This window comes from Jaculus jaculus, chromosome 3 (assembly GCF_020740685.1).
Source record: "Jaculus jaculus isolate mJacJac1 chromosome 3, mJacJac1.mat.Y.cur, whole genome shotgun sequence".
In the NCBI taxonomy this organism is placed as follows: domain Eukaryota; kingdom Metazoa; phylum Chordata; class Mammalia; order Rodentia; family Dipodidae; genus Jaculus; species Jaculus jaculus.
Genome location: NC_059104.1, coordinates 113925005 through 113946119, shown reverse-complemented (window position 1 = coordinate 113946119; position 21115 = coordinate 113925005). Strand labels below are relative to the sequence as shown.

At 36.9% G+C, this 21115-nt stretch overlaps 1 protein-coding gene across 5 annotated transcripts in view; it reads left to right on the top strand.

Annotated features, from left to right (window-relative positions):
* Positions 1 to 570: 570 nt before the first annotated feature.
* Positions 571 to 21115, top strand: part of Dync2h1 (dynein cytoplasmic 2 heavy chain 1) — a 277230-nt gene continuing 256685 nt past the window's right edge. For 3 of the 5 annotated variants that reach the window (XM_045144805.1, XM_004661895.3, XM_004661894.3), the window contains exons 1-13: positions 578 to 807; positions 4290 to 4460; positions 4911 to 5046; positions 7404 to 7522; positions 8948 to 9092; positions 10160 to 10392; positions 11427 to 11561; positions 11665 to 11778; positions 11898 to 12009; positions 12309 to 12433; positions 15078 to 15253; positions 16742 to 16937; positions 19006 to 19101. In XM_045144805.1, the coding sequence (XP_045000740.1) occupies positions 613 to 807; positions 4290 to 4460; positions 4911 to 5046; positions 7404 to 7522; positions 8948 to 9092; positions 10160 to 10392; positions 11427 to 11561; positions 11665 to 11778; positions 11898 to 12009; positions 12309 to 12433; positions 15078 to 15253; positions 16742 to 16937; positions 19006 to 19101 (1953 nt within the window). In that variant the 5' untranslated portion in view covers positions 578 to 612. Of the gene's footprint in view, positions 808 to 4289; positions 4461 to 4910; positions 5047 to 7403; positions 7523 to 8947; positions 9093 to 10159; positions 10393 to 11426; positions 11562 to 11664; positions 11779 to 11897; positions 12010 to 12308; positions 12434 to 15077; positions 15254 to 16741; positions 16938 to 19005; positions 19102 to 21115 lie in introns of all 5 variants that reach the window. The other 2 variants (XR_006636109.1, XR_006636108.1) reach the window with 2 other exon arrangements.

Here is a 21115-nt window from a genome sequence, read left to right as displayed (position 1 = left end):
CGTCATCCATCATGTATTTATCATATATCATCTACTGTCACCTTCTAACTTATCATGTTTTTAGAGAAATGGTGTCACTCTGCAGCCAAGTCGGGCCTCCAATTCATGTAGGGATCGCAGGCATTCTGCAGGCAAACCCCCTACCCCCACGATTTTTAAATAGTTATTTCTTAAAACGCTCCTGTTGGACCATTGTACAGATGAGGAACCCAATGGTGCTTGGGAGCACTAGGACGCAGCTCTTAAATCCAGGCTACCCTCGCAGACTAGATATGTCTCTTCTGATTATGCATTATAATGAAACAGAAAGAAGAATAAAAGTTTTTTTCTTTTTTCCCTCTGGCCAATAGAACCGGACTACATTTCCTATAATCGATGATCGCGACGCTCGGTCGCGGAGCTCCGAGGTGATCGATCGCCGGGGCCGGATTGGCGTGCGCGTGCCCGACACTCTACGTACGCCGGAGCCGGCGCCGTGGTCGCCATAGCGACTGTCCTAGGCAACGGCGAAGCTCGGCGGTCCTGCGGCAGGTCGGGGCGAGCGACTGGCGGCCGCTCTCTTGCGGGCCTGCTCCTCCTCTCGCGCCCGCGCTCCTCTTCCCTCCAGGAGACATGGCGGGCGGGAGCGGGGACGTTCGCAAGCTCTTCATCTTCACCACGACCCAGAACTACTTCGGTCTGAGGTCGGACCTCTGCGAGCAGCCGCTGCTGTGCAACTGCCTGGAAATCAACAACTTCCTGGACGATGGGAACCAGATGCTGCTCCGGGTGCAGTGGTCCGACGCGGGGCTGTCCTTGTCCAACTCGGTAAGCTGGAGCGCGGTCCCGACTCTCGCTGCCTCGGCTCGGCCCGGCCCGGGCGGGAGCGCGTGGGGCCCAAGCCCCTGTCCGCACGGTCTGAAGGGGAACATGGAGCGGTTTTATTCTGTTTTCGTTTTCTTTTGAGACAGGGCTTCTCCAGGTTGTCCAGGCTGGCTTCGAATTCCAAGGGCCAAAGGGATCCTTCTGCCTTGGTGCCTAGGACCCCTGGGTAGCAGGGACGTACAAGCGCCTAACCCTCTTCTAAGACTTTTTCTCTACTCCTTTGATGCAAATTCTGGTGGTCTCTCCCACCCACCCCCTTCCCTGTCCCCTCCCTGCCCCATTTTCTTATCCCCTCTCCTTCTTTCTGTTTCGGTTATGCAGTTATTTTAATACTGTCGGGTTGAGAAAGGTTAACTAGTATCAGATATTTAGCAAATGATTGATATATTCGAAAGCCAAAGTTTGAATTTTTTTTTTATTTTTTGGTTTTTTGAGGTAGGGTCTCACTCTGGTCCAGGCTGACCTGGAATTCACTCTGTAGTCTCAGGGTGGCCTTGAACTCACGGCGATCCTTCTACCTCTGCCTCCCGAGTGCTGGGATTAAAGGCGTGCGCCACCACGCCCGGCAAAAGTTTGAATTTTTAAAATGCATAACATGTGATGCATTAATTTATTCATTGCTCTCCTCCCTCTCATGGCAGGATTGCTTAAAAATTTTACATTTGCAAACAGGATAAATAGATTTCTGTCTTAAAGGAAGATTGCCCGACATGTTGAAAAGAGCTTAGCAAATAGATAAAACTTAACAGTTGGCACACCTTTTTAACTCTTGCCTCTTATGTTCACCTCATATCTGGAGATAGTGGAATATTTGGCAGCCAGTATTGAGTGCATTTTTGTAAGATGATTAACTAATTCACCCTATTAACTATGAATCTTTATTCTTGGGTTTGACTCAGTTTTATTCAGTCAAAATTTATTTTGAACGCAAGATTTCCCAAATGCACTTTGTTAGATCTGGTGTGTTTACAAAGATCTACAAAGGATATTCATAACCGAGGGCTTATTTTTACTTTACATCCTGTCAGACATTGTTTTAAACAATTTTCATGTTATTAGAACATGTAGTATCCACCACATTGTAAGATAAGAAGTTACATCCTAAGTGTTAAAGATTCTACATTACTTATAGTACATAATTCAGAGCAGGGCTCCCTGCTTTATGCCTTCTAGATTTTCCTGTGATTTAGTACTGACACCTATCCAACAAATTATAAAATCAGGGCATACTTTTTAAATGCCACTGAAAATTCAAAGAATGCCCTGGGAAAGATGGAACAGCCTTTTCATATATGAAAGTGTATTCTGAGGTGTTGGAGAAATGGCTCAGAGGTTAAGAGCACTACTGTGCAAGCACGAGGGCCTGAGATGACCCACAGAAACAGCTGGAAGTGGCCACATGTCTGTAACCACAATCCTATGAGGGAGGGCCTGAGACCAGACAGTTGCAGGGGGTCACAAAATGAATGGCAAGCTCAGGGATCAGTTAGAGACTCCAGTTCCCCTGAATGAGGTGAGAGGAGGACAACCAAAGTTCCTTTAGACTACTGCAGGAGATCGATCACACAGGGCAGTGCTTGAACACAACCATGTGTATTGACCATACATACATCACACACATACACACATACACACATACACACACACACACAGTAGAAAGTGTATTCTGAAGTGGGTATTATAAGTTGAAACCAGGAGATTTTGGTGTTTGCATTTATACTAATAAAGGTCAACAATGTGTCTATTATTCTTAGTCACACAACACATTTGTCATTTCTAGCCAGCTTTGAAAAGATTTTATGTTTTAAGGTGCGCTTCAGATGTCTGTGAGTCGACATGAGTTACATTAATAAGCACCTACTATGGCTCTGATGAGCTGTAAGCTTTATGGTGTGGGGGGAACTGCTTGGCAAACTTTCAGTTATAGGACACATAATGTTTCAGGCTTTGGAGTTCATGCGGAATTTTTTTTAAACTTCCACTTAGCAGTGTAGTGTGAAAGCAGCCATATAAGCAACTGTATTAAGCATGTAAGTGAACAAGTATGGCTGTGTTCTAATGAAACTTAATTTATGAACCTTGATATTTGAACTTCATGTAATTTTCATGTGTCATGAAATTTGAAAGTTTGAGGAAGACAAGAGTGTGAGTTTCCAGTGGCTAAAAATTACAATTGTGGTACAATAAAAATGGTATCAACGTCTTTCATCTGTAAGATGGCCTTTGTATGGCAGTCATGGTGCTCATATCTTTTCAGCTCATTGGCTTCTTGGAGGAAGAAATGAGAATTGCTGTGTATAAAAAGCAAAAACTTTTGAGTAGTACAGTTTTGGCTAATGAATTGATTATTATGAACTGACTTATTTTATGTACCACTTTTTTGAGTCCCTACTGAGCTAACTGGTTTCAGTTTATATATGAGTCTAGTTGTGTATCCCAGATTTGCCTTGGACTAGTCTTCCTTTTGTCTCAGCCTCCTTAGTGTTGGGACACCACGTCCAGCTCGGTTACAATTTTAAATGATTAAGCTTTGTGATAAAAAAACTGACACTCAAGGAAAACTTCTGGTTAAGAAAAAGATAATTTTAGGAGTCAGACAAGTTCATTTTGGCAGATTTAAGTCTATTTAAAAGATACACTATGCTGGGCGTGGTGGTGCACGCCTTTAATCCCAGCACTTGGGAGGCAGAGATAGGAGGATTGCCGTGAGTTCAAGGCGCCCTGAGACTCCACAGTGAATTCCAGGTCAGCCTGGGCTACAGCAACACCAACCACAAAAAACCAAAAAAAAAAAAAAAAAAAAAAAAAAGTTACCCTTTAAAATGTTTTTTTTTTCTTTTCCTCCAGATGATAGGATATTTATGTTTGCCACAGACTTCCTGAAGATAGTAGAAGAGTACACTACTTACCATTATGTACCTGGAAAAGCCAGCTTTGATCTGTAGAATAATGTGCAGTGAGTGTTAGTGTTTTATAGTGTTTTATACTCATGACTACTTGTCAAATTACCTTTTTGCTGTAACAGCATGTAAAGGGGGAATTAATTTTTAAATCCAGGTATTTTATTTATTTGAGAGAGAGAGAGAGAAACAGGCAGATAGAGAGAGAATGGGTGCTCCAGAGCCTCCAGCTGCTGCAAATGAACTCCACATGCATGCACCACTTTGTGCTTTTGGCTTATAGGGTCCTGGGGAATCGAACCTGGGTGCTTTGGCTTTGCAAGCAAGCACCTTAACCTCTAAGTTATCTCTCTAGCACCAGCTATTCTTAAGAGGCAGATATGGTTGATTTAAATATATATTTTTTTGCCTATGTAACTTTTTTCTAGCAGGTATAATTTTAGTGATATAGCATTTTAAAGCAACATTTTTGTAAATACTAAATTTTATGAAGATGACACTAATAGCATTTGTTTATAACTTTAGATTGATTTTGGTGACACAAAAGATAAAGTCCTGGTATTTTTCAAGCTGCGACCTGAAGTCATTACAGATGAGAATCTGCATAATAACATTCTGGTTTCATCTATGTTGGACTCCCCTATCAATTCCCTTTACCAAGCAGTTCGGCAAATATTTGCACCCATGTTGTTAAAGGTGAGATAAAGTAGTGTGTGTGTATTTATGAAGGTATTTGGATAAATGCATAAACACGGACATAAATGTTATTTAATTCACTAATACTGTAATGTGCCTTAGTTTACTCATAAAGTGCTTTGTTTTTGTGTGTAGGATGATGTGGGTAGTATCAACCCTAGAGTTGAAACAGCTTTCTTAACATCTAATTTTAAAGTATACATTGTGGATAAATAGGGAAATTGGAGCAAGATGTAAAGAAGAATTCATATCAGCTCTTATGCAGGTAGAAGCAAATTTAGTTGGGAAAGTTTTAATTGTTCAGAGGAATTTTCACCCACCTCTCATGAAGAGGAGAGAGTGCCGCACTTTCAGTGAAACTGGTTTGTGGACCTGATGCTTTAGAGAGTGTTTATGAAGCTAGTTTTAACTGTAATATTGTACTAAGTGTTTTCTCTTGTGTGTATTTAGGATCAAGAATGGAGCAGAAACTTTGACCCCAAGCTTCAGAATCTTTTGAGTGAACTGGAAGCTGGATTGGGTGTAGTTCTACGAAGATCAGACACTAACTTTTCAAAATTGAAACTTAAGGAAGATGGAACAAGAGGTATATAACAATGTATAATATCTTATGTCCATAAGTCATTTATCAAGCCAGTATATTGTATAATCATCTGTAGCTTACTCAAAGAAAGCACAAAATTACTATTTCATTAGGATATTAGCAAATTACCCTATTTCTTCATTGATTTCTTTTTAAAATTATTTTTATTTATTTATTTTTATTTATTTGAGAGAGAGAGAGTTGGAAAGAAAGAGAGAGAGAGAGAGAGAGAGAAAGAAAGAGAGAAAGAATGGACATGCCAGAGCCTCCAGCCACTGAAACAAATTCCAGACATGTGCCATTTTGTGCATGTGGATTTTGTGGGTCCTAGGGAATCAAACCTGGGTTCTTTGGCTTTGCAGGCAAGTGTCTTAACTGCTAAGCCATCTCTCCAGCCCCACAGATTTCTTTCTTTGCTTTTGTAACTTCTCAGAATATAAGATATTAAAAAATGCATTGGGCTGGTGAGATGGCTTAGTGGTTAAGCACTTGCCTGTGAAGCCTAAGGGCCCTGGTTTGAGGCTCGACTCCCCAGGACCCACGTTTGCCAGATGCACAAGGGGGTGCACATGTCTGGAGTTGGTTTGCAGTGGTTGGAGGCCCTGGCATGCCCATTCTCTCTCTCTCTCTGTCTCTGCCTCTTTCTCCCTCTGTCTGTCGCTCTCAAATAAATAAATAAAAATAAACAAAATTTTAAAAATGCATAGATTTACATGGATTTTGAGAAGAGGAAAATATTTTAAAAAATTATTTACTTATGACTGGTGAGATGGCTTAGTGGTTAAGGCATTTGCCTGCAAAGCCTAAGGACTCAGGTTCAGTTCCCTAGTACTCATGTAAAGCCAGATGCACAAGGTGGCACATGCTCTGGAGTTTGTAAAAAAAGAAAAGTATTTATTTGTGAGGGAAGAGCAAGAGAAAAAGAAAATATGAATCCAGGTACACTAGAGCCTCTTGATGTTGCAAATGCATTCCAGACATATGTAGTACTTTGTACATCTAACTGTATGTGGGTACTGGGGAATCAAACCTAGGTTAGCAGGCTTTGGAAGCAATTGTCTTTAACTGCTGAGCCATCTTTTCAGCCCTGGAAAATATTTCTTAACACAGAAATTTATGGAAATAGAAAGTACAGTTCTCCTCATTTGTAGTAGTTTTACTGTATATAGGCTGGTCACTGAATTCTGAATAACTGAATATTGAGTCATTGTTTTCAGGAGAAATATAGGGAATTGTGTCTTCAATCTCTGGTGATAATATTTTGTCAGATGATCAAAACCTTGTTTTTGTGTTTTTGTTTAAAGACATGTTCCTTAATATACTTTTGACTAACATTGTTCTCATGACCAGTGGCACTGCAACACATGGCGTGCATATGACTTATATGACACAGGCATTTTCTGTAAGGAATATCAGAACATCCTGTGCCTGCACTCTAGCACTATGCATAAAGACCGTTTTAAATAGTGATATTAACAAAAAGCTTAAAAGTGGGAACAGGCAGTTACTAAATAGATTGCAGCAAGAACATTTCCTTATAGTATGAAGTAGGAATGAAGAAGGCAGAGTGTCACCTTTATTTCATCTAGGAACATATAGGCAACTTAAAAGTTTTTACTTCTCTACATTAGCATGTGTTAATAATGAGGACTGACTAATTGTATGCTTTGTAATGAGACTACGTTACCAGCTTTTATTATTTTAAAGTGTATTGCATCTACTACCATTTTATTGTGGTTTTAGGTGAATTAATAGTCATGTGAACAAAATGAAATGTTTAACATACAAATAATATTTAAAAATAATGGTTATGGTATTAAATTTTGCTTGAATATTAAGGTAAATGCTCTTTGAATGCTTAGCCCCTAACATGTAGTGCATTCATTTCCACATATGATTAGCAAGTAGAAGTGATCTATTTCATTGAAATACTTAAAAGCAATTTAAAAGTGAAATTAGTTTTTTGTTCTTTCAAATTAAATTGTAAACATTCATGGGTTAAATTATAGTCATTTTTATTTGAGTGGAATTAAAGAGTACAAATACTATTAAAATTAGATCTAGGAAAATGTGTTGAGGAGCAGACATAAAGATACCATGGCTACATGGCTTGCACTTAGGAACGGTTTAAAAATGCAAATAGAAATCACACTGAGCAACAATGTCAGCAAGCATGAAGTCTTAATTTTTGGCAATTAGTGCTTCTTGTAGATTTAAATAAGAACTGGTTTTTTGTAGGGGTTGTAAAACTCCCTTAATGTACATCTTCAAGATTTTAGGAAATATGTATGTGAATATAATGTAACTAAAATTAGCGACTGAACTAAGTAACTATCTGACTTTTCATTTTCCATATATAGGTATTCTCACACCAAGTGATGAGTTCCAGTTTTGGATAGAACAAGCTAATCGTGGAAATAAGCAGAACAGCAGAGAAAGAGCCAGTTATTTTAAAGAATTATTTGAAACAGTTGCAAGGGTATGTGATTCTCACTTAGCTAGCATAAGCTTTCTTGTTAATGCACTTTGGGACTCACTTATCAATAACATTTTTCTCTTAAATTTCATAATTGTTGAAGTTTATTTAAGATGTGTACTTAAAGTTTGTAAAATTTAGAAATGTCAAGTATGCTGGGCGTGGTGGCGCATGCCTTTAATCCCAGCACTCGGGAGGCAGAGGTAGGAGGATCACTGTGAGTTCGAGGCCACCCTGAGACTATATAGCAAATTCTAGGTCAGCCTGGAATAGAGTGAAACCCTACCTCAAAATAATAATAATAATAAAAATGTCAAGTACTAAAGTTGAAGAAAGAAAAGCAATCTCTGGGAATATTTTTTCTCAGAGATAAATTTTCATTTCTGTAGCTACTAGATGCATGTGGTGGTACATGACTTTAACCCGAGCACTTGGGAGGCAAAAGTAGGAGGATCGCCATGAGTTGAAGGCTATCCTGAGACTACATAGTGAATTCCAGGTCAGCCTGGGCTAGAGTGAGACTGTAACTCAGTCCCCCCTCTCAAAAAAAAAATCCACAAAAACAAAACCAAAAACAAACAAAAAAAAAATATAAAGTTTTAATTTCATGCTTATTTGATCACTTCTTCCTTGAGATCTATCATAGAAAGTCAAGTGATTACTTTAAAGGTGAACAGTCCATTCTATATAAAACAGATATATAGGGATTTTCCACTGATTCTCATTAGTATTTCAAGAAACTATTTTAATGATTTTTTTTGCAATGATTTTAAGCATTTTTGATAGCCTTGATGAAATTCAGAAAGTGAAATTTGTTCTGTGACTGGATCATTATCAAACCAGGCAGCCAGTGCATGCCTGAGCAAGATTCTGGGGACACTAGTGTGTAGCATGTAGAGTTAAGGACACCTCTAGTAGGCAAGTCAAGAAATTAACCTAAAGTTAAAGGCACTTAGGCTAAGGGTATAACTATATGAATAGATGTTTTTATAATTATTTTTCTGAATTCTGTGAAATTTATATTTATAGATAATATTAGCATAAAGAAATAATTATCTGGTTAGATAAAAGACAGAGAAAGGCTGGAGAGATTGCTTAGTGGTTAGGGCACTTGCCTATGAAGCCTAAGAACTCATGTTTGAATCTGCAGGTCCCATGTAGCCAGACACAGTGACACAAGCATGCAATGTTGCACATGTGCACAAGGGGGTGCACATGTCTGGAGTTTGTTTGCAGTGGTTGAAGGCCCTGGCATTCCCATTCTCTCTGTCTCTTTCTGCCTCTTTCTCTCAAAATAATGTTAATTTCAAAAAGAAAAACAATTGGAAGACACTAGAGTTAGAGCTATTGAAGAAGTCTGGGATCATTGACTCCATTACTCAAGGTGTAAGTATAATTATGTTTAGAATGAATGTGTTTTCTTTTCAGGAATTTTATAACCTGGACAGCCTATCTTTGCTGGAAGTTGTTGACTTGGTGGAGACAACTCGGGATGTTGTGGATGATGTGTGGAGACAAACAGAGCATGAGCACTACCCCGAGTCTCGGATGTTGCACCTCTTAGATATCATAGGTATCAGCAAAGAAGTGGACTTTCGGAATTTTGAGAGCTTGTCTTATTATTTTTATTTTTTGTAGTTCTTAATGTCATAATTGGCATATAAAGTAATTCACTTTTTCTTTTCTTTTTTTATTTTATTTTTGAGGTACGGTCTCACTGTAGCTCAGGCTGACTTGGAACTTATTCTGTAGTTTCAGGCTGACCTCAAACTCACAACAGTCCTCCTACCTCTGCTTCCAAAGTACTGGAATTAAATTAATTTTTTGAGGGAGAGTTTTACTGTAGTCCAAACTGATCTGGAACTTGTGCTATAACCCAGGCTGATCCTCCTATCTTAGCTTCCCAAGTACTGGGATTAAAGGTGTGTACCACCACACCCAGCTAGAGTAATTGTTAAAGTAAATTATATAGAATTATTTATACAGATATTTGAATACAGTTACTTAATTTAAATCATATTTGTCAAATTTTTTACTACTAATTGAACTACATTTATATTGAGTTTTAATATTTATTGATACTAACTTATATTTCATTGTCATATGAACTGAAAAATGATTAAAAATACATTCATTTATTTGCTAATATTAAATTTTTGGCCCAGAAAATACTTTTTTGTTTCTATCCTAAGGAATAGCGGATAATTTCACAAAGGTGTGTATACAAAGGTATATGTTAGCACTGTTTTATAAATAGAAATGAACAGCAATTTGGAATTACTTACATAATGCTACTTGTGAATAGTAGACTCTGCAGCCATATATATATATATATATATATATATATATATATATATATATGTATATATATATGTATGTATGTATATATATGTATAATATAATGTGTTGAAAAATAATAACTATATTTGTGTGCATCTATATTTAAAAATACATAGTAAAAAAAAGAAAGAACCAAGTATTGTTGTATTGGTCTCTTGATTAATAGTCCAAGTGTGTACAGGTGTTATTTCATAGTTTCTTGAGATTTTATTTTTAAAACATTTTATTTCATTGTATGAATACATTTTACAATTCTGTTTAAAACATTTCTGTTATAATCTTGGCTTTATGTTTTACTAGGTGGTTCATTTGGAAGGTTTGTTCAGAAAAAGCTGGGAACATTGAACCTATGGGAAGATCCCTATTATCTTGTGAAAGAGAATCTCAAAGCTGGCATTTCAATTTGTGAGCAGTGGGTGATCATCTGCAGTCACCTAACTGGTCAGGTGTGGCAGCGGTACATCCCTCATCCATGGAAAAATGAAAAATATTTCCCAGAAACCCTTGATAAACTTGGCAAGCGCCTTGAAGAGGTATCAGTTCGATTGCCTATATCTTTGTCTTTAAGTGGAAGCAGGTTTTGATTAGTTTGTGTCTGTCTTATAGTACTTCCTGTTTGTGGGGTTTGTCTTTGTTTTATTTTAATATTTATTTGCAAGTAGAGATAGAGACAGAATAGTTGCATCATAGCCTCCAGCCCCTGCAAACGAACCCCAGATGCATGTGCCACTGTGCAATTGGCTTTTCATGGGTACTGGGAAATTGAACCTAGCTTTTTAGGCTTTGCAGGCAAGTGCCTTGACCACTGGGCTGTCTTTAGCCCTGGATTTGTGTTTTACTATGGATTACAGTGTTTTTGCTTAATTTTTTTAAAAAAAGTATTTATTTATTAATCTGAGAGAGAGGTAGAAAGATGAAGATAGAGAGAGAGAAAATAGGCATACCAGGGCCTCCTGCCACTGCAAATGAAGTCCAGATGCTTGCACTACCTTGGGCATCTGGCTTACATGGGTACTGGGAATCAAGCCTTGAACCAGAGTCCTTAGGCTTCACAGGCAGGCACTGAACTGTTAAGCCATCTCTCCAACCCTTTTTGCTTAATTTCTGATTAACTTATTATTAGTAGAAATTTTCATTTCAAAATAAAGTACTGTTCATTTCTCACCTTTTTCTAAGAGATAAATAATAGTGGTTGATACTGATTTGATTATTAGTATAGGTTAACTTAGAATAATGAAATCCCGAATTTATTAGCATATTTATGTTTACTTAAATCAGCCTTAAACTAGTTTAAAGACCCCTATGTCTGGCACATTTCAGTAGCACTTAGACGTGTTTCAGCCTTATACATCTTACTAGATTTGAATGTTGTGATGAGTGCTCCTGAGGTGCTACTGTGTGTGTCATGTGACTTACTGAGTGATCATTGTTAAGACTATTCTTGCAGTTTTGCACACTTTAGGGTCGTACTTTAAAATAAATTATTTTATAGTATCTTTAGATTTCAGACCTAGTTACAGAGCTTTTATATTTCAATCTTATTTTGTTTCAATATCTTACATTTTAGGTCTTGGCTGTTCGAACAATTCATGAGAAGCTTCTCTATTTTTTGCCTGCCAGTGAAGATAAAATTATATGCCTGTCTCGAGTGTTTGAACCTTTCATGGGCCTGAATCCTGTGCAGTATAATCCATACACCGAGGTTGAGTGCACATGTGTTTTGTCTTTGTCATTTTGTGTGTGCTTCTTTTTAAGGATTAATTGTAAAGAATACTAACATCTAGTGGTATTGTGAATTTTTTTAGCCTTTATGGAAAGCTGCCGTGTCTCAGTATGAAAAAATTATTGCGCCTGCAGAACAGAAAATAGCTGGAAAACTAAAACATTATATTTCAGAAATTCAAGATAGTCCACAGCAGGTAAAATATTGAAAATTTTCACTTCATACTTTTCTAAGCTATTATAGGATTTATCATCTTTCCTGTCTGTCTTAGGTCATCAATTGAGATGAACTTGTACTTATTTTCTTTTCTATTAGCTTCTTCAAGCATTTCTAAAATATAAAGAGTTGGTAAAACGACCGACGATAAGCAAAGAATTAATGTTAGAGAGAGAAACGTTACTGGCAAGACTTGTGGACTTAGTTAAAGGTAAAAGTTTATGAGCAATTAAAACTTCTTGTCAATTATGTTTTTCTTTGGTGCATTTCACTTAGGATTAAGACTATACATTTTAACATTCTATGTCATAGACTAATTTGTTATAATTGAGAGTTTTTTGAATTAGCAGGTTATTTCCTTTCTTTATCTCAAGCTATAGTAAGGTTCTTGAGCATAAGGACCAACTCTTAGTATTTTTATGTCAACATTTCGCATAGTCCTTGGGACATGAAAGGTATTCTGGAAATCTATTACATCTGTGCAACCATCATGTATTTAAAATTTTATAGATTTTCGATTAGACTTTGAGAATCGGTGTCGAGGAGTTCCTGGTGATGCATCTGGACCTCTTTCTGGCAGAAACCTTTCAGAAGTTGTCAATAACATTGTTTGGGTTCGCCAGTTGGAATTAAAGGTATTTTGTCTTAATCAAAGTTGAAGAATATCACTGTTCAAAGTTCACTAAGTTGAAGTTTGTAGTGGGAACTGTTATAATGTAGTGAATATATTCCATTTTCCTTGGCATGCAATTTCTTTTCTCATTGCCATCATCAAATACCTGAGAAGAAACATTTTGATTGGGGAGGGACTTATTTTGGCTCAATTTCATGATGGGTGGAGGGATAGGGATGATGACTTTGATTGTTTGGGCCTGCGTTTGTAGTAGTTGGAGCTTGTGGCATGATCTGTTTTATTTATATACATATATGTATATATGTATGTGTGTGTGTGTGTATATATATATATATATATATATATATATGTATGTATATACACACGCATACACACACACATATATATACGCACACACACATGTATACACACACACACACACACACATATATATATTTGGTTTTTTTTTTTTTTTTTTTTGAGGTAGAGTCTTGCTGTAGCCCAGGCTGACCTGGAATTTGCTATGTAGTTTCAAGGTGGCCTCGAACTCATGGTGATCCTCCTACCTCTGCCTCCCAAGTGCTGGGATTAAAGGTGTGTGCCACTATGCTCAGCTGATCTATTATATCTTGTCTGATCAGGAAAAAGACAGGCTGGGAAGGTACCTAGTCAAGTTGCTACCCTCTAGCCCTGCCTGGATGACTTTCTATTTGCCAGCTAGGTGACCTCCATGTCCAAAGGGAACCAAGGGTACAGAACATGTGCCTGTAAGGGAAGGGACATTCCACATTTAAATTAGAACACCATCTATTTTCATGTGTAATATAGAAGTCTGAAAAAGTCTTTAGGGAAATGTCTAATGATTGTGTTCATTCCTTATATAGAGAGAATTGTCAAGTCATGTATCATTCCAATTGTAGTTGTTTCAGGCAAATGTCTTTAAAAACATTTTTCAAGGGCTGGAGAGATGGTCAGCATTCAAGAGTACTTTCTGTATAAGCGTGAGGGCCCGAAGAGGCCTGAGAAACTGCTTGTGTCCTGTCTCCATGGCCCATATACACAGCTATGCTTGGCTGTGAACATCTATGACTCCAGTCCCATATGGGAGCAGAGACCCAAGGATTGCTGGAGCTTGTGAAAAAATGGCACACTCTGAGATCAGTAATAGATTCCAGAGCTGGGTGTGGTGGTTCATGCCTTTAATCCCAGTTCTCAGGAGGCCAAAGTAGGAGGATTGCTATTAGTTCAAGACCAGCCTGGTCTACAGAGTGAGTTCCCTGTCAATTTGGGCTAGAGCTTGACCCTACCTTGAAAAGACAAACAACAAAAACAAGAACAAAAATTAGACTTTGGTTCTGTTGGAATGGGTGGAAGAGTGATGGAGTGGGTCACCTGATGTTCTGCACTGGCCAGTGCAGGCAAGCACACCTTGCCTCAGCAGATCACATGGATTGTTGCATGGGCAAATACATGTGTATACACCACACACCACATCACACATGTACACAGCATACTGCACACAACATAAAACAAACAGAAAACCCCAAAACAATATTCAAGAGAAATGTATCTTTTCCACTGAACTAAAAAACATAATTAGAAAATCTTGATAGTTGCAATGTCTACCTTCAAATATATAACTAGATCATATTAGGTTGGAAGTTAAAGGAGAAGGGAAATGTAGTCATGGCATTATTTAAGATAATGACAGAAGTTTATAGATTTAAAGGACTATATTAAGATTAAAGATGACCTAAGAATCTTGTGGGCCTACTATTAGTGTCTTGTGTTTTACTTGTACAGTAAAAATTACATAAGGGCAAGGAGTTATAAAATATTATAACACCTAGCAGTTTTGTAGTTCTTAAGTTTTTAGTTTTATGTTTTGTTCTTTGGAATAATTTACCTAATTCTTTGTGTCAGATGGCTTTCCAAGTACTACAGTGTTCTTTGTGAGGTTGTAGTGGAAAGGCACTTTTCTTTCTTAGTTGACATTCACATTGGCCCAACTATTGTTTGAGGTATCAGGTGATTTAGTTAAGGGCTAATGCTATTGGTGAGTATGTTTAGGAGTGGTACATAACTTCTTGGGATTTCCTTCAAAAATCAGTGGGGCACAGATATTTTTTGTCCTGACTTTCCATCATTTTACCTTTCAAATTATGTTTGTTTGGGCTGTCCTCTTGTGTTTTGTTATTCTTAGGTGGTTTAATTCAGAAGTAGAGATTTGTATATGAAAGGGAGATAATTTTGCTTACTTATTTTAGAGGATATATATGTATGTATGTATATGTGTATACATATATACATACACACACACACACACACAGAGAAAGAGAGAGAGAGAGAGAGAGAGAGAGAGAGAGAGAGAGAGAGAGAGAGAGAGAGAGAGAATATGAATGAATGAGAGAGAATGGGCATGCTCAGGCTTCTAGCCATTGTAAATGAATTCCAGATATATATGCCACATTGTTTATCTGGCTTTACATTGGTACTGGGGAATTGAACCTGGGTCCTCAGGCCTTGCAGGCAAGGGTGAGTCACTGAGCCATCTCTCCATCCCATGTAAGGGAAAAAATCATTGTGAATCACAGATAAAGTTGGTGCCTGCTCTTGTGGAAAATCTGATTAGGATTAATGCACATTGCTGTAACTTGGTTTTGAAGGTTGATGACACCATCAAGACTTCAGAGGCGCTTTTATCTGACCTGTCAGGATTTCGCTCGTTCCATCGAAGTGCAGAAGATCTCTTGGACCAGTTTAAACTTTATGAACAAGAACAGTTTGATGACTGGTCCAGGGATGTTCAGTCAGGGTTGTGTGATTCCAGATCTGGTCTGTGGTAAGTACATTTATTCTAAATGGTAAAGCAAATATATGTATATACACACACATATGTATGTTATAAACCTGAATATATAATATATAGAAAGGGTGATATATTACAAAGGGTGATAGGTCCGAAGTGGTGTTTCTTAAGGTTAATGAACAGTAATTCTTTCTTTTCTACAGTTCTGGCTCTGGAGGAAGAATAGAGGCACCAAAGGGTTTTCAGACATAATGACTATAATTGGGCATCATTTACTCTTCTTTCTGACTCTGAGCCATTTAAAACACAAAACATGCATGCTTCAGCTCTCACCTCTTCCCTCTCCCGAAAGAGAACTTCATTCAGCTTATATTGAAGGTGTGGTATCTTGTAGCTCTAGTCCTGACCCACTCTACATGCAGCTTATCAAAAGTCTGACACACACACACACACACACACACACACACACACACACACACACAGAGCGAGACAAAATATCTAGCTAAATAATCTTTTAAAGTCATTTAAAACTATCCTCTTTGTTTTATGCTTCGTTGACTATGTTATTAAATTGGTTAAATATATTCTTGCCTTTTCAATTGCTTACTGTGGTGGTTAAAAGTCTCCAGTGGGCAAATCCCTACTGGGGAAGAGATATGTCACTGGGAGTAGATCTTAAGTCCATTCCTCAGGTGTGTGGAGAGAAATTTGAGCTCTGGTGGCTGTGTATTTGCTGGATGTTGTTTTTTGTATCTCTGCTTCGATCTATGGAAGTGAGCCAGCTTCTTCCACCACTGATGGTATTCCCCTGGAATTTATAAGCCTGAAATAAACCCTTTCCTCCATAAGCTGCTTCTGGTTGAATGTTTGTCCCAACAAGGAGAAGTTAGCTGTAATATTTACTTTCTAAGACTTGGAAATTTTCTTAATTGTGAAAATGATTTATAAGAACCAACATAATATAAAATTAATTGTAAAATGAAGGCCATATAAGCACATTACTTTATGCTTAAGATCAACATTTTTACAAAGCTAATTTGAGTAACTCAAAGTAATTTTCCTATTAAAATCTATACATGATACATAGAGAAATTTCATGTCTAAAAATAGGGAGTTGAAATATTTGAATTTCTCTATGCTTACCATTATTTTAGAATTTATCATTAATTTATTAATAAAAGTATGAATGAAGCAAGTAGACTAATTGAAAAACATCTCGGGTACCTTTAGAAATGAGTCAAAATCTTTCCTATGTGGCGGATATGTCAATTTTGATTGGTAGCTAATAGTTTAAACCTGGGTTTCTCTGACTTTAAAACTGTTTGGTTGCAGTGTGGATGAGATGATATACTTTGGACATTGAAGCTTGTTTTCAGAATCTGGATTATAAAATAACATGGGTAACATTACTTAAAAGCCATAATTAAAAATATACTTGAATGTTCATTTTGCAGAAAAGTTGTAATAATCGATTTTTTTATGGGAACAGCAAAGCTGAAAAGAGTTGTTTTTTTTTTGTAGCATTGAGGCTAATAGTCGGATTATGGAATTGGATCCTAAGGATGGATCATTAAAAGTGCATTATTCAGATCGCTTGGTGATTCTTCTGAGAGAAGTTCGTCAGCTTTCTGCCCTGGGCTTTGTTATTCCTGCCAAAATACAGCAGGTTGCCAACATTGCACAGAAGTTCTGCAAGCAAGCAATTATTCTTAAACAAGTATGAAATTATCCTTTTAAAAACATGCCTCTTTTGAGTTCATTATGATAAACTAGCATATGTTTATGCCTTTTTTCTACTTTTAATTTTCTACTATCATAATAGATTATTAACTTGTAATATTATAGTTTACTAGATAATAGTATTAAATTTTTGCTTTTTAATTGTATAGAAATTTATTAATTTAAAATACTGATGCGATTACTTTTCACTCTAAAATCATTTGGAAAAATAGCATATTCCTGGAATCTCTCCTTCTCTCTTTCCTCTCTTTCCTTCCCCTTTCCCCTCTTCTTTCTTTTATTTCTTGTTACTTGCTAAGGATTTAAAGGACCCTCTAGTTAGAGTCCTTTGCCCTCCTTCCAGAGTCAGTTCCCAGCTTAATAAATTGGCCTGATTTTAGTCACTTCCTCAGTTTGCTTATTTAATTTGTGCCATCCATTTGTTTCCTGTCTATCATTTTTTTTTTTTTTTTTGAGGTGGAGTCTCATTCTAGACCAGGCTGACTAAAATTCACTATGTAGTCTCAGGCTAGCTTCGGATTTACTGTAGTCCTCCCATGCACTGTCTCTTGAGTGCTATAAACCAGCAATTATGTATGATCTTGGTGTCTACCTTCTCAGCATGATGAAGCAGCTTTTTTAAAATCAGGTCCCAACTTTTGACATTAGTTTTTTCTTCACTGCCCATACTTTCCTCTCTTGTTGACCTATGTACATAAGCATTCTGCTACTGTAACTAACACTTGAGATAATCAACTTCTAAAGAGAAGTGTATTTTGCTTCAGAGTTTTGGAAGTTTTATCTCAGGTTCAGTTTTTGGCTTACTTTTGGGCCAGTAACAAGACAGCATGTGGTAGGAGCATTCAAGTATGGCTGGGAAACCAAAAAGAGAGGAAGAGATGAGGGGGTCTCATGATTCCTTTCAAAGCCATACCAACAGTGTTCTAAGCACCTTCCACTACCAGCCCCACCTTTTATAGCTTCCACCAGTCCTTGACAGTCCTTCCTGGAGACCCCGCCTTCCACACATGGGGCTTTGGGAACATGTTCAGTGATTTACTAATATAAAAGTGGGCTTTTCTTTGGGCATGTCTCTGTGAGCTGAAATCTTTTCTCTGTCATTGGAAAACACAGTTGTTTGTTTAATTTCCAACATAAAAGCCACTTTTTTCATTGTGTTTTTCTTCAGTTGGCTGTTCATATCCCATGCACAGTGTCAAGATTTAGTTTTGTTTTAGCTTCTCTCACTTCCTTCGTAGATCTTCAAGCATAGGAACAGTGCCTTTTAAAAATATTTATTTTTTATTTATTACAGAGAAAGGGAGAGGATGGGCACACCAGGACCTCTAGCCATTGCAAACAAACTTGTGCATCTGGCTTACACGGGTATTGGGGAACCAGATTGGTGTCCGTAGACTTTGTAGGCAAGTGCCTTAACCACTGAGCTATCTCTCCAGCTCCTGGAACAGCATCTTTTGTATTTGGCCTTTGCTTCTTTTTTCTTTCATATGGGCTGTTGCCTAGAGATGAGAGTATGTGCAATAGAGGAGGATGGATGAAGATAGACTGAAGTGGTTGGGTGCAAAGTGCAGTTTGAAAATCTAGGTAATTGACTTTCCTCATGTAGGATGTGTGAAAAAAAAGGTAGAGACAACTGAATTTTTGTCCTGAAAATAGTAAGTCATTGTATTATGCACTTAAAAACAAAAGTGTTTTTGAGAGGTTACAGGAATTAAGAATTTAGTTTTCTTAGTAGCTAACAGACAGTGCTGGATTTCTTTCTTTCCTATGTGACTGTGAATTGGGTTCCAGGGACTAGATTTTATTATTTTTGTTTAATCTGTTTTAGGATACAACTTGACAATTGTAGGAACTCAACATATAAGTGTGTTGGGTGGGTATATTAATTTATGAATAAATCCTGAATTAGAAGTGAAAAATTGTTGGTGTTTAATTTTAAGATTAAGAAAAATTTATTTACATTTAAGGAATTAAAAATGAAAGAAATTTAAACTTAAAAGTGAAATCTGTTATCAGTTGTTGCTAATTAGACTTCTACTTTGTAGGTGGCACATTTTTACAATTCTATTGACCAGCAAATGATTCAGAGTCAGAGGCCAATGATGTTACAATCTGCCTTAGCCTTTGAACAGATAATTAAGGTAAGTACAGTTTTTATGTTTTATGATTAGATTTTACATGTAAAGTGGTTTTTACTTTTTCATTTCTACACCCTTCAGTTTAGCAGTCACAGGTCGAGACTCTCTTGCTCTCAATTCTTTTCCTTCTCTTCTAGTGAGTACGAGTTTTTAGACTGTAGATTTAAATCATTATTCTATTTCAAGCATTTTAGTATTTATTTTAAACAGTGCATTGATATAGTAGTACACAGCTTATGTGAAATTACAGTTATTTTCCACCAAGGTTGGAGTTCCTTATACACAGGGTTCTGTAGTGTTTTCCTAACTTCTTCAGATTTTTTTTTTTTATAGTTAGACATACTATGTTAACTATATTGTATACATTAGTTTTCAGGCTTAAAATTTGCTAGAATTTAAATAATTCCTGTTGAAAGTGTTTAAAAATTGTTTTAAAATCCAGTTTTTAGCCTGAATTTAACAGGAGTTTATAATAAAATGTTTAAAAAACAAAATAAACAATGAAAAGGAAAAAAAATATGTTACAATACTATTGGCTTTTATAAGTCTGTTAAATATACCTTTTAAACTTTTCCTATGCATATTAAAATATATATAGTGTATGTATGTGTGTTTTGATGTAGAGCCTCACTCACTGTAGCCCAGGCTGACCTGAAATTCACCATGTAGTCTCAGGGTGGTCTTGAACTCATGGCGATCCTCCTACCTCTGCCTTCCAAATGCTGTGATTAAAGATGTGTGCCACCATGTCCCGCAATGTGTATGTTTTTTTAAATGGAATCATGTTTTTTTAACCTTTATTCACATAATGTATAAATTATGTTTTAATTATAAGCCTGTAAAACTTTTTCTTTTCTAGTAAATATATTCAAAATAACATCTGTTGATATTTCTGAAGAGAAAATTTATTTTTTGAATTTTTCTTTTGAGAAGTAAATAATTACATTAGGTATATTAGATGAGACATTATATTGGGCAGCAAACGTGAGAGGAGAGTAGAGACACTAGAGCTCTTCCTAGCTTTCTGGCCACTCATTATATGTAGAATTTTGGTGGGCAGAGACTCTACCTTATGGATTTTCCTACTCTTTACTGATAAAACACTTGAGGTGTAATAATTACTCAGATACTTTACAACTGATTCTTTTAAAAATGGTATTCTGTTACATTTATTATAATTTATAATTAGAGTAGAATTACTTTCATCCATTTTTCTACTATTTCTTTTTATTTATTTATATTTGTTTGAGAGTGACAGACACAGAGAGAAAGACAGATAGAGGGAGAGAGAGAGAATGGGCACGCCAGGGCTTCCAGCCTCTGCTAATGAGCTCCAGATGCGTGCGCCCCCTTGTGCATCTGGCTAACGTGGGACCTGGGGAACCGAGCCTCGAACCGGGGTCCTTAGGCTTCACAGGCGAGTGCTTAACCGCTAAGCCATCTCTCCAGCCCTTTTCTACTATTTCTTGATAGTCTTACTATAACTCATATACTATGCCTTACCTTTTATGACTAGGAGTTGAAGTATGGAAGCCTTTGTTGTGTGTAGGTCTTTTTACCTTTCCCATATTTATATATTTATTCTAATTATCTCCTCAAGATACACTAAGTGACACATCAGTCAGTGTTACAACTTGTTTTGTTTTGAGCCAGGATATCTCACTGTGTAGCCCCAAGTTTGTCCTGAACTCACAGTCCTGCCTTAATCTCCAAAGTGGTACAATTGTAGGTTTGTATCTTACTACATGGTCTTTTTGTGTTAGCAGTTCTTCCTTTATCAAATATGTTTATTAAGGAATTTATGAGAAGGGATAGTGATATCTATACATCTCTGTATGTATAGATAGATATATATCTACATGCATATAAATCTCTATTGGTCTCTCTCTCTCTCTCTCTCTCTATACACACACGCGCTCGTACACACACACACACACACACACACACACACACACACACACACCCACCCCTACATGTATACTTGTATCTCAAACAGTATTCTTTTTTTTTTTCTTTT